Genomic DNA, 12,791 nt, shown 5'->3' with positions numbered 1-12,791 from the left:
CCTGCACTGTTGAACACTGCTGGGTCCTTGTACTTTACCTCTTAATCTTTACATTAAAATATTTTTGCTTTTGAGACAGGATTTCCCTGTGTAACAGAGTCCTGGCTGTCCTAGACATGGATTTGTAGACTAGGCTGGACTCGAACTCACAGAGATCCACCTGCCTCTGCCTCCCTAGAGCTGGGATTAAAGGTGTGTGCTACCACACCTGCCTTTGGTTACTATGCACTTCTTAGAGATCAAGAAGCTTGCTCAAAGAGTTTACCTCCCCTGTATTCCATAATGCACAGTAAATGGTGATGCATGTAATTAGTACAAAGCAGACAAAGACCCTGGAACAAAGAGGTCTTTTTGGTTTTTTGTTTGTTTTTTTTGTTTTGTTTTTGTTTTTTATTTATTAATCATTTTATTTGTTTACATTTCAAATGTTATCCCCTTCCCGATCTCCCCTCCATGAACCACCCACCCTATACCCCTTCCCTTTGCCTCTGTGAGGCTGCTCCTCTGTTCCTCTATCCACCCAACCACTCCCGCTTCACACACTTAGCATCCTCCTTCTCTGGGACTCAAAGAGGGCTTAAAGACAAGGAAACAATTTTATTTCAGGATTGACTCACACGATGTTGTGTGAAAGGGGCTTAGTTATGGCTTCAAAGGGTGAAAGGAATAGGTTTGTCTTAGGGTTTCTATCACTGTGATAAAAACAAACAAATGAAAAACACACCACTGCCAATAGTGATTTGTGGAGGAAAGGGTTAATGTAGCTTGGAAATTATAGTCCATTATGAGAGGAAGCCAGGTCTGACTCTGGGATGTTACTTCGAGAGTTGGGAGTTTGTATGCTCTAACAGGTCTCTGTGGCAGGAGCCCTGCTGCTTCCTAGGGGATGAAGGGGATAGACTTTCCTCCCCAAGCTGGTGCTTTCCTGAGCCTGGTACCTCAGTTAACAACCAGTTCTTTGTGCCTCACAACCCCACCTAGTGGAGAGCCTCGTGTGTCTGTGTGCAGACAGGTTCAGAAGGCAGGTGACCTGAACCTGTGAAGCACACCGCGCTCTGTCTGCCGGAAATAGTTCTTCAACATGAACTATGGTCCAACCTTTCATTTTGCAGATGAGACAGACTCTCCATTATCCCGAGACTGGAGGCCTGGGAGCCCAGGAACCTACCTGGAAGCCACATGGGAAGAACAGCTGCTGGAGCAACAAGAACACTTAGAAAAAGAAATGGAGGAAGCAAAGAAAATGATTTCAGGACTACAGGTAGCTCTCTCCACAGTTTGTTCTCCGTGCCCTAGCTAATTATTCTTTTTTAGCTTGCTAGTATCAGTTTGCAAAGAAAAAAAAAAAAAACCACCTGATTTTAGTTGTTCATGAGTCAGAGTGAAAATTCCCTGTTGGTGACTGTTTTAAGTGGACTTTGGGACTCTTGTTTACTGTCCAGCTGTTAGGATTTGTACAAGCTCTGGAGCTCTGGCTGAGCCCTGTTGTGTAGGTAGGTGTCTTTTATGCACTTCCCAACCTGCAACTGGAACTTCTAACAAAGACTGCGACCCAGGAATTCTGCAGCAGATACGGGGAAGAAGGGAGTAATGTCACCAGGTTCCCACTTGTGTCTAGCTGAGGGACTTGGCTGCTTCCTCAGGCACCAACACCTGATACCAAGGCAAGTGCTCTGGTAGCAGAGGTTTCCCTTGAGCAAACAGAGCCCTTCGTTTGTCCCTATACCTGTGCTATCAGCTAGGGAAATCTCCCCCAGACACTGACTGACCCACTTGACATAGGCCCACCATGACCCCCCTGACCCACTGTCCTTATCCGATTGGTTCTGTTTGGAGGAGCCCCTGTAGTGTTGCTGATGACCCTGAAATTGCCTAGGAATATTCCATTCTGTTTGTGCTGGGAGCTGCACCGGTTTTGAATTGTGAAATATTTATGGACACGTAAACAAAGCCCACATTATGTGTAAGGCTCTGGCAGGCGGTGGAGGGCGTGCTCCCAGCCACTGACAGGGTGGGTACACAAAGGGTTCCTAAAGAAAAAGGACATTGGTGCTTCTGTAAAATGATTTGCATAATGTATGCCCCAGGAACCCAGGCCAATTGGAGAAGTTTACTTCGTAAACGTTCCTGAAGTTATTGGTGTCTGCTTCTTGTTCTGTGTTTAAAAAAAAAAAAAAAAAAAAAATCCCTTTCTGCAACTCCAGTAATGACTACTTAATGATTTACTCTTGTTTTACTGGGACGTGTTCCAGGAATTTGGGGGTGGGATTACTTAACCAGGGTTTCCTCCCCTGAAATAATTTGCATTATTTGATCGAGGTATGTATAGCTATCAGTTTGGCTCTGTTTGATTTGTATTCCTTAGTTTAGGAGAAATATAGTGACTGATGAAACAGAGAAATAACAAAAAAGAAGGAGAGTTGACAAGCAGAAAGGCAACAGCCTAATATTTCCTCCAAACAGAGGAATTTTTAAGTCACTGCCACTCGATGACAATGAGGACCTGGTGTCACTGAGGAGCACAAAATGGCTCACAGTGTCCACTAACTTCTTATCTGCTCCAGGGCTGAACAAGTTGGATATCAAGGCACATCCAGTATTTGTGACTTGTTAGTTTGCCATCATTAGAGGCCACTGAGCAGCTGCCTCTGGGATTACTATTCTTGGAATGTCTCCACTTCTGCAGCCCCGAGGCTGTGTGCCTGCTCGCCCATTCCTCTCCCCATAATTCCATGGGAAAACCAAGTTCATTTGATTTTCTCAAACATTATCATCAATGTTTAGTAGAGAAACCATTGGCTGAATTTTAAACATTCTCCATCAACGTGTCTGATGAATTTGTGTTATACTTATTCAGACGGGTTATATTTATCCTCTGACACTGTCTTTCCAGTTGAAACAAAACAGTGTCCCATCCTTAACTCACCTGAAACATTTCATAATCCCTCCCTGAGCAGGCAGGTCCTAAAGTATACCAGGAAGTTGCTCTAAGAATAAGATTCCAAGGCTGGTGAGATGACTCCACAGGCAAAGCCTTGGCTGCCGAGACTGAGAATCTGAGTCCCATCTCTGGAACCCACACGTAGAAAGAGAGAACTGACTTCTGAAAGCTGTCCTCTGAGCTCCCTGTGTATACTGTGGCTTGCATGCACACACACACAGAGAGAGAGAGAGAGAGAGAGAGAGAGAGAGAGAGAGAGAGAGAGAGAGAGAGAGGAAGAAGGAGGAGGAGGAAGAGGAAGAGGAGAGGAGAGAGAGGGAGGGAAAAGGGAGAGAGAAGGAGAGAGAGAGGGAAAAGGGAGAGAGAGAGAGAGGAAGAAGGAGGAGGAGGAAGAGGAGGAGGAAGAGGAGAGGAGAGAGAGGGAGGGAAAAGGGAGAGAGAAGGAGAGAGAGAGAGGGAAAAGGGAGGGAGAGAGAGAGAGAGAGAGAGAGAGATGGCTTGGCTGTCAAGAGCATGTACTGCTCTTATAGAATACTTGAGTTTGTGTCCCACGTCAGACCGTGACTGTGACTCCATCTCTAGGCTCTCCAACACCCTCTTCTGGTGTTTGTAGGCACTGAAGTCACATGCACAAACCTACACAGAGACATTAAAAATAAAAATAAACTTTATCAGAGCAAGATGCTGCATGGAGGCAGAAGCAGATAGATCTGAATTTGAGGCCAGCCTATGGTACACAATGAATTTCAGATCAGCCAAGGCTACATAGTGAGGACTTATCTCAATCAATCAATAGTAAAAATAAATTTTAAAATAAGTTTTTAAGGAAAAGAATGAGATTACAAACTATTAATACAATGTTAGGCATGGGTTCTTAGAAGAGGCAATGTACTAGGGCCCGAAAGCCTGACCTTCTGGGTATATCTGCCCCACTTTCTACTCACTAATACTCTAATAAAAAAACAGCCTGGCGTTGAAATGAATGAGGCCATCTCTGTAAAGATTTTCCTTCTATTCTGTTGCCTCGGGGTGAAATGCAGAACTATGAAAACAAACAAAAAGCAAATATTTTTCAAAGGATTTCAGACAGTTCATTGTAATACACTGTAAATTTTAAGCCAGGAAAATTCCACATGATTTTAGATCCCCTTTCAGCTGGTAGAGCTGTGTGTGAACAGTTCAAGTTTGAAGTGTGTTTGGATACTTTTGAAGGGAAGGTTTGTTCATAGTTCTTCTGAGACCAAGAATCCTCAGAACAGAGGGTCCGTGTAACAGAGGTGAAAGCGGTCCATGGGGCTGGGCATGTAACTCAGTTGGTACAGTGCCTTTGTAGCTTGCACGGAATCCTGGGTCTGATCATATCAATTTGTAGACTAGGCATGGTGGTAGATGCCTGAAATCCCAGCACATGATAGGTAAAGACAGGAGGTCCAGAAATTCAAAGCCATCCTCTGCTGTTCAAAGCCAGCACCGGATACATGAGACTTTCTAAAACTGGGAGAGGGGCCTCTAGGAGGAGCTTTGTGTCTTCGGGGCCATTGGAAATAAGCAGAGGTTATTTATCATCTGGCTTCCTTGAGAAACTTGTTTGTGTTATCCGATGATTTCTCTTTGTGGAGAACTTACCAAGCCTGACTCTAGACTGAATTAGGTGGCTGGGAATTCAGTTTCTTCCTCTGTGTTTTATCCAGGCCTTGCTACTCAATGGCTCTCTACCCGAGGATGAGCAGGAAAGACCCGTGGCCCTCTGTGAACCAGGAGTCAATCCCGAGGAACAGCTGGTAAGCTCCATGTCTGGCTGGATACTAGGCCTGGCTGTTCTCACACCTGACCTCACCTTCTTGAAGCACTCTGTCCTGACTCCTAGAGTTTCTCTGCCATTCTTGGTTACTCCTTCCTGGTTTCCCTGTTGATTTAGTCAGCAGATGTCCAGAAAGTGCTGACTCTGAGTCAGACACTAGTCCACGGTGCTACAGATATGATAATGACCAAAGATGCCTATGGTCCTGCTCCCCTTCAGATTAGGGCCCAGTCCTCTGAAGCTTTCCTTTTCTCCATGTCATGATGTGGAGCTCCTCAACATCCCTGTCTGGGTCCTCATCAGTCTTACAGTCACTGGGCAATGTCATCTGCCTTCGGTGTCTTCACTCACTTTACACCTGCTTCCCACAGATGGTTTTCCAGTTCAGGTCTCTACAGAGTTGTAGATCTGTGTGTGCAGCAGACGGCTCCTCATTCGTAGGTGTTCAGTGTCAGTGTGTCCTCTGCTAAGTTTTTCTGTCCTCTTCTTAGCCACTGTCTCTATTTATCCTTCTGGTTGTGTTCACATCTCCTTGTTTACTGGGATGCCCCAAACAGAAACAGATACCATCCCTGGGTTCCTTCTCATCCTCCCCTCACACCCACTGTCTCCTTTTTCTTAGTCTGGGGCTCTTCCTCACCCAGCATCTCAGCAGCCTTAAGACAGGTTTTCCCGAATCGAGATTCTTCTTCTAACCTCTTGTTCATGTTCAATGAAATTGCAGGAATAATTTAAGGATTATTTTGTCCTCCCATTGTGTAAACCTTTTTATTGAGCTGGAGAGATGGCTCAGCCGTTAAGAGCACTTAACTAGAGTTTAATTCCCAGCGCCCATGTCAGCGCCCTGCAGTTTTAGGAGATCTTTTGCCTCTGGCCTCCAAGGTTGCTACTCAACGAGCGTATACCCATAGGCACACACACGAGTACACATAAAATGATAAACCGTTGTGTTAATCCCGTCATCCTCATTGGCCCTTCCTTTTTAGCTCATCCCTCTTTCCCCATTCCATCTGCCTCTCCCAGCACACACACTCACTGCAAACTTCTTCCATATTGTTTTATGTCATGCACTTGGGGCATTTGCTTGTATCAAGAGGGCATGTGTTCACCTGACAGGAATGACGTGTAGTAGGAATGGCCAGTGGACTTCGGTACAGGCACATGACCATCTCTTGTCTTATGTTCAGATTATAATCCGAAGCCGTCTGGATCAGAGTATGGAGGAGAATCAGGACCTTAAGGTAGGATAGGACCTGTACATTTTCCCCTTAGAACATAATTGTGGGGACGTAATGTGCCAGCTTCGGGACATTCTGGAGAGGGATAGGGATGCAGCGCTAGGACCTTTGCTGTGTCTGTTTTTGGAGGAGAAATGCACATCTAACCTGTTGTTCATGGCAACACCTTTTTAATCTTAGTCCTATGTAGTAGTTATCTATTCTGTTTTGGGGTGTACCTTTCTGTAAGTTTGAATTTTTTCTAGATTCCTTTTTTAATGAGGAGAAAAAAGATGACTCTAGACTAGGCATTGTGGTACATAAATTAGAGTCTAGCCTGGTCTACATACTGAGTTCCAGGCTAACCAGAACTACATGAGAACCTGCCTCAAAAGAGGAGAGAGAGTATCTAATATTAGTGTGGTTCTTTTTATGAATATTTTTCAGAATTCTTATAGGTCAGTGGTAGAACACTGACTGAACACAAATGCTCCCCAGACAAATGTTAATGTGCATACACATGTATGTTATAAACTTAGACCTGCATTTTTGATAACTTTTGATCCCATCTATTGGAGGTCAGGCTAAGAATCCCATTTTAGATAAGCTAATTATGAATCCTTTATGTGACACAATAGCAAGAGACCCGAGTCTCAGTAACAGGCCTTGCTTTTCTCAAATCTCTATTTTCACTTGCAGTCCTATATATGGAAATTCAGTTACTCAATTTCCCATTATAAAACCAAGTTCATGTTTGTTTGGACCACAAAGAACAATAGCCTCAGTCCAAAAAAAAAAAAAAAAGAACAATAGCCTTTTGGAGAATCAGAAGCATGCCAACCCTTTGCTGAAGTTAAATAGAATCAAAATAAGTATTCAGCAGAAGAGATAAGCATATCACAGATTTGAATGGAGATTCAGATGGTGTTATCAGGTTCTCTTGTTAACAAAGTTTGCTGCATGGAGAAAGTCTCTGGGCCAAATGGGGTGTCTTCTTTCTGCCTCGGCATCTCAGTGGGGGGTACCTAGAGAACAGAGGGTCAGTCTTTACTGCTTACAGGACTGGATCTGCTTTGTGCCTCAGCTGATGGGTTAATCTTCATGGAATGGCCAACTGGGTTTTGTCTTCTTGCTGACAGAATGAGGTAATGCTTATGAAGCAACTCAGAAGCCACCATCTGATCTCACTATGTTTGGTTTGTAGAAAGAACTGCTGAAATGCAAACAAGAAGCCAGAAACTTACAGGGGATAAAGGTAAAATGAAGACATTGAATTCTTTCTTTCTTTCTTTCTTTCTTTCTTTCTTTCTTTCTTTCTTTCTTTCTTTCTTTCTTTCTTTTTAGTTTTATTTTTTGTAAGCCTCTGTGAGGTGATGTGTCTATTAGTGAGTGTTGAGATTCAAGCACCATTGGGACTATTGGGATTTTGCTAGGGGTCTTTAACAGGCTTGGTGCTCAGGGTGTAGGAAGGGCTTTGTGGTGGGTAGGGAGACATGCTGAGGAAGATATCTTTGCTTTTGCTGAGGCTTTTGTCTCCTAGTTGTGACTCATGGTGCTGTCACTTGCCTCTGGGCCACCTTGATTTGTTCTATGTGAAAGCACTGTCAGTTCGTAAAAATGCCCTTTTTAGGAAAAAAGAAAAAGGAACCATGATGGAGTGGTTAATAACATTCACATGGTTTAAAAACACAAAAGAGTAGACCGTGTGAATTCTCCCACTAGCTCTGCCCCCTACCCCGCCACACCCCATTGCTGCCACAACCTGTCTCCCCCCCCTTCACTTGAGGCAACTTACCAGTTATCTGGTATATCTATTCAACATTTTCTTCCACTTTTCAACCCAGATAACAGCATGCCACGGAGACAGCTGGGCACTGTGCTGCTTTCAGTCAGCAGTGTGTCTGGGAGATGTTCTACTTTAGTCAAAACCATTTTAGGGCTTCTTTATACTTGCATAATGTTGTTCTTTGTAATTTTTTTTTTTATGTGTGTGGCTGTTTTCTATATGTATGTCTGCACCACTTCCACACCTGGTAACTAAGGAGGCCAGAAGAGAGGGTGTTGGATCCCCTGGAACTGGAGTTAAAGATGGTTGTGAGCCTCCATGTGGGTGCTAGGAATTGAACTCAGGTCCTTTGGAAGAGCAGCCAGTGCACTTAAGCACTTAATAACTAAGTCTTGTGTGTGTGTGTGTGTGTGTGTGTGTGTGTGTGTGTGTGTGTGTGTGTGTATAATTAAATTAAATATATATTTACATATTTACTCATTCTCCTGTTGGTGGTATTTTAGACTAGCTACTTTCCAGGAGCTATTTTGCTGTTATATGCAATGTGTGCGCTGATAACCTTGAATATGTTATTCACTCAAATAGGATTATAACATCTGAGTCTTCATCTAAAGCTTCTGCTGTTCCCCTCTTTCTTGCACAGACCTTCACTGGCTAGCCAAGGCCAACTCAGTAACACTTTCCAAAACATATTCAGTCACCTAATATTGAAGTAAAACAGAAATGTGCCCTTTGGTTAATTAAGTTGGAGAAATTTCTGATCATCTTGAAGATTCATTGTGAATAATATCACATTGAAAGACCTCAGAAAGTGTATCATAAAGTGATAGGCCTTGACTCGGAGACATTGCTCAATGGGTAAGAAAGTATACTGCTTTTATAGAGAACATGAACTCCACAGACAGACACACACAAATACACAGAAACACATACACACATGTGCACAGGCACACAAAGACACAAATATACAAGACACACAAACATACAGATACCCACACACATACACACACAAATACACAGACACATAGATGAACATAAAATCTTCAAAAACTGAAGCTATTGTCCTGAACACATTTAAGATAACTGACCACAGAGGCTCCTCTTTTCCTAAGTCATTCACTAACGTACACATCGTTGGAGCACTTTGGAGATGTGCCAGGATACAAAGCCAGGGATATCTTAGTTTGCCTCTGCCATGTCAGCTGGATAATTTAAAATGGTTTTTCTATGGGGCCTGTGATCCTACCATTTTGGAAGCTGAGAGAAGAGGGCCATGAATTCAAGGCCAGGCTATCCTACCTAGAGCAGTGATGACCCACCTGTGGATCATGACCCCTTTCGAGTGTACAGGGGCTGCCTATCAGATATCCTGTATATCAGATATTCCCATTACTATGGTTATAAAGTAGCAACGAAAATAATTTCATGGTTGGTGGTCACCACAATGTAAACTTAAAAGGGTCAAAGTGTTAGGAAGCTTGAGAACCACTGCTCCAGGAAGTGGGGACTGGACAGAGAGAGGAGGAAAAGGCGCTAAGTCAGGGAGAGTGCTTATATACCCAAGAGGTAGACGAGGAAACTAGAAGGCAAGAGGAAGATCACAAGTTCAAGGACAGTATCTTCCAAGTGGGAAGTGATGGGCATTTAATATAAATCTCCATCTGTCTGATCTCAGAAGCCACTCCTCATCTGCATAGTACACCATGATGCCAGGAGTGTGTGTAGGGTGAACTGTGGGTAAGGGAAAACCAAGTTTCTCTCAGAAGGACCATGGGCGTGATTTTCCCCATAAATGATGGTGTCTTAGAAGAAGAGAGAACAGTCTTTGCCCAGGTCCTGTGGCAAGGTCCTTGTTGTTCCTGTCTTCTCCCAGTTTGCAGTGGCTAATGCTCCATACACGGTGAAGGGGTCAGTAAGAAGTACCATCTGGCTGGGTGATGGATAGAGACTGATACAGAGTGTCCTTCTTCCCAGGATGCCTTGCAGCAGAGGTTGACTCAGCAGGACACATCTGTTCTTCAGCTTAAGCAAGAGCTGCTGAGGGCAAATATGGATAAGGATGAGCTGCACAACCAGAATGTGAGTTCAGTGTGTGACCTTTGACCTCAGAGAGCCCAGTCAAATAGGATGGCACATGGAGTACTGTTTGATCCGCCCTTGAGATCTCTCTTGGTTTCTTCCTGGGGTGCCTACCTTCCATGTCTGTAGTTATTTCTATTCCCATAAGACTCATTTCTGGTCTTAGGTCACAGCTTAGGTGTGGATGGTCCTTGACTCAGCTTGGAGAACACTAAGACCAAACTGTGTTTGTACAGCCTGCTTCTTTTGTTAAACATGTGAAGAGCTGGCATGTGTTTTTGTCAAGGTCTACCCTCCGAGTGCTGTATACTGTGTGTTAATTCTGGTTTCCAAGTGGCTGGTTTCCCTGAGGGTTTGTACATAATACCTGCACGCCACTGAATTCTTTTTTTACCTTGCAGGTGGATCTGCAGAGGAAACTAGACGAGAGGAACCGGCTCTTAGGAGAATATAAAGTAAGAAATGCTCTCCAGTGACTGTGAATAGCTCGTGTTAGCTGATGCTCAGAGAACATTTTTGTATTCAGCTCTGTCTTTGCCCTCTGGTAGGAAATCTTACCATTAGTTCCAAGGTGTAGAAAGCTTAGCTCTGGAGAGGAGCCTGGCAGCAGTCAGTGGCAGGCCCATAGCAGCCCTTCTGTAGGCAGTTTGCTCCCTCTTTGCGTTTCTAGGAATCCTGGCGCCGTGTGAGACTGTTAAGGTATGGAAAGCCTTCTGGGTACACAGTAAGGAAGGCTGCATCCCTGAGACTCTTCTAGGTTGCCTTACAAGAGTGCGAACCATTTGATGTCCTTGTGTTTGCCACACCCCTGACAGAGGTTCTCCATTGCAGAAAGAGCTGGGACAGAAGGACCGCCTCTTTCAGCAGCAGCAGGCCAAGTTAGAAGATGCGCTTCGGAAACTCTCGGACGCCAGTTACCAGCAGGTCAGGATGCATCAGCCCCTGGCCTGCCTGGGAACACCTGAAGGGAACACTTTGCTGATTTGATCTGTTTTCAGGTGGATCTAGAACGGGAGCTAGAGCATAAAGATGTCCTTCTGGCTCACTGCATGAAAGGAGAGGCAGATGAGGTAACTCAGAACGCTAGGATTCTCCCTAGAGAGGGCATAGACTGCAGGCCAGCTCCAGGGCCCGGGTGTGTAGCTCAGTGGTAGAGCACTCGCCTGGTGTGCTCAAGGTTTCAGGTTTCCTCTCCAGCACCCAGGAGACAGGGTCAGGGTGGTACTTAGCTTCTAGCACTTAGAAATGAAATATGAAAACAACAGTGACTCTTTCTTTTGAGTATTGAACTACGTAAGCGACTGACTACAGTCTTACTAGACCACCTAACACAGAGTTGGGTTTAAGATACATGCGTTCTTGATTCTTGGTTGCTTAAAGCAGAGAAAAGAAGGCTACAGTGGCCATGGGCTTCCAGGCCAAGGATGTTGTATCATTCATTCTGCATTCACAATGACCACTAAGTGTCAACTGCAGCCTTGACACAGCAATGGAGAAGAGGGAGACCACATCTCCACACATGACACGATAAATATTCTTCCATTTGTGGTGTGTGTGTGTGTACACCAGTTCTCATCTTCAACCTGGTGGAGGCAGGGTCTCCCCTTGTTTCTGTTATTGTACTACACCCTCTGAGCAAGCTGGCTCATGAGCTTCTGGGTAATTCTTTAACTCCCATGTCACCATAGAAGTGTGAGGCTTTCATGTGTACATCATTTGTGCATGGGTCCTCAGGGTCAGACTCAGGTTTCTAGGTTTGCGGCATCTTTCCTCACTGAGCCATTTTCCTCGGCCCTCACATAGCACTTTTAATATAAGTAGGAACTGTCACTTACATGCTAATCAGAAAGCGAGGAATGTAAAGGAAAAGTGCCTTGATTTAGAATTCTGTTAACAACCTTCGTCTCTTCTTGATGCTCTAGGTGACAGCTTACAACAGTCACAGCTCTCAGCGCAATGGCTTTGTCCTTCCAGTGGCAGGGAGAGGCGCCACCACTGTCACCCACAGAGGGGTATGTCCCTAGGACTAGAGAACTAGCTGAAGCAAGAGCAATGCGCCAGCCATCACCAGCTGCTAAGCTTTAAATATTCCCAGCCTTTGATTACACATACAAGGGTGTTTTCACATGTGAGGCATTTAGTATCTAAAATTTTTTAAAAAATCACTCAAGCCTCTGCCCTAAGTACTTCCTGTTAATCCTCTTTAGCTCGGTGGCTGGGCTGGGATAGAAATATGGCATTGTACTATGCCACCAGCACTTTCCTTTCAGCCACAGACCAGTGACCTCCAGCTCGTCCGAGATGCTCTCCGCAGCCTGCGAAACAGCTTCAGCGGCCATGACCCTCAGCATCACACCATTGACAGCCTGGAGCAGGGCATCTCAAGCCTCATGGAGCGCCTGCATGTCATAGAGACACAGAAGAAACAAGAAAGGAAGGTAATACTGGGATGTCTTGCTTGGGCAAGCTCCTGAGGCAGCCTGGTCTGATGAGTCTGCCTTTATATGACACAATACAAGACGCTGCTGCGGGCTCCAGCTGGGCTTCCACCTCAGTGGCGCTGACGGTTGGACATGGTGTGACAGTCCAGGGAAGGCATGCGTGCTAGCAGCCTGGAGCTGCGTAAGGAAGTGTGGTTCTTGGGCCCCCAGGATTCCTGCTGCTGGTTCTCCTCCCCTCTCCAAGGGGAGCCAGCTCTGGATGAGGAAACAGATGGGAGACCAGAGACCCTTTAAAAGCTGAGCATGCTCTTAAAGATAAATGGCCGCATCTCCTCTGTTCTAGAAGAGGATATCATTTACGCCTCCGTTTGTGTTTTAAATTTTGTGGGTAAATCCTTCCATTGATCATAAATAACCCTTGATATCACTGTGGCTTTTCAGGTTCGGGGGCTGTCACCCAGAAATCAAGCAAGCACTGAATACCGGGCATCCTGGCCCCCTAATTCAAGTAAGTACTCATTTTTAC

General features: G+C 44.9%; 1 protein-coding gene across 1 annotated transcript in view; it reads left to right on the top strand.

Moving 5' to 3' along the window:
* The window catches only part of Dixdc1 (DIX domain containing 1), a 74,650-nt gene that overhangs the window by 44,696 nt on the left and 17,163 nt on the right, over window positions 1-12,791 (top strand). Inside the window, 11 exon segments of the mRNA XM_076925131.1 lie at window positions 1,113-1,261; window positions 4,633-4,722; window positions 5,930-5,983; window positions 7,164-7,214; window positions 9,720-9,824; window positions 10,226-10,279; window positions 10,656-10,748; window positions 10,823-10,894; window positions 11,747-11,836; window positions 12,095-12,262; window positions 12,707-12,773. Of these exon segments, the coding sequence (XP_076781246.1) occupies window positions 1,113-1,261; window positions 4,633-4,722; window positions 5,930-5,983; window positions 7,164-7,214; window positions 9,720-9,824; window positions 10,226-10,279; window positions 10,656-10,748; window positions 10,823-10,894; window positions 11,747-11,836; window positions 12,095-12,262; window positions 12,707-12,773 (993 nt within the window).

The sequence above is a fragment of the Arvicanthis niloticus genome, chromosome 26 (genome assembly GCF_011762505.2).
Source record: "Arvicanthis niloticus isolate mArvNil1 chromosome 26, mArvNil1.pat.X, whole genome shotgun sequence".
Classification (NCBI taxonomy): domain Eukaryota; kingdom Metazoa; phylum Chordata; class Mammalia; order Rodentia; family Muridae; genus Arvicanthis; species Arvicanthis niloticus.
Note: the sequence above shows the minus strand (reverse complement) of the source record. Positions and strands in the feature narration are given on the sequence as shown.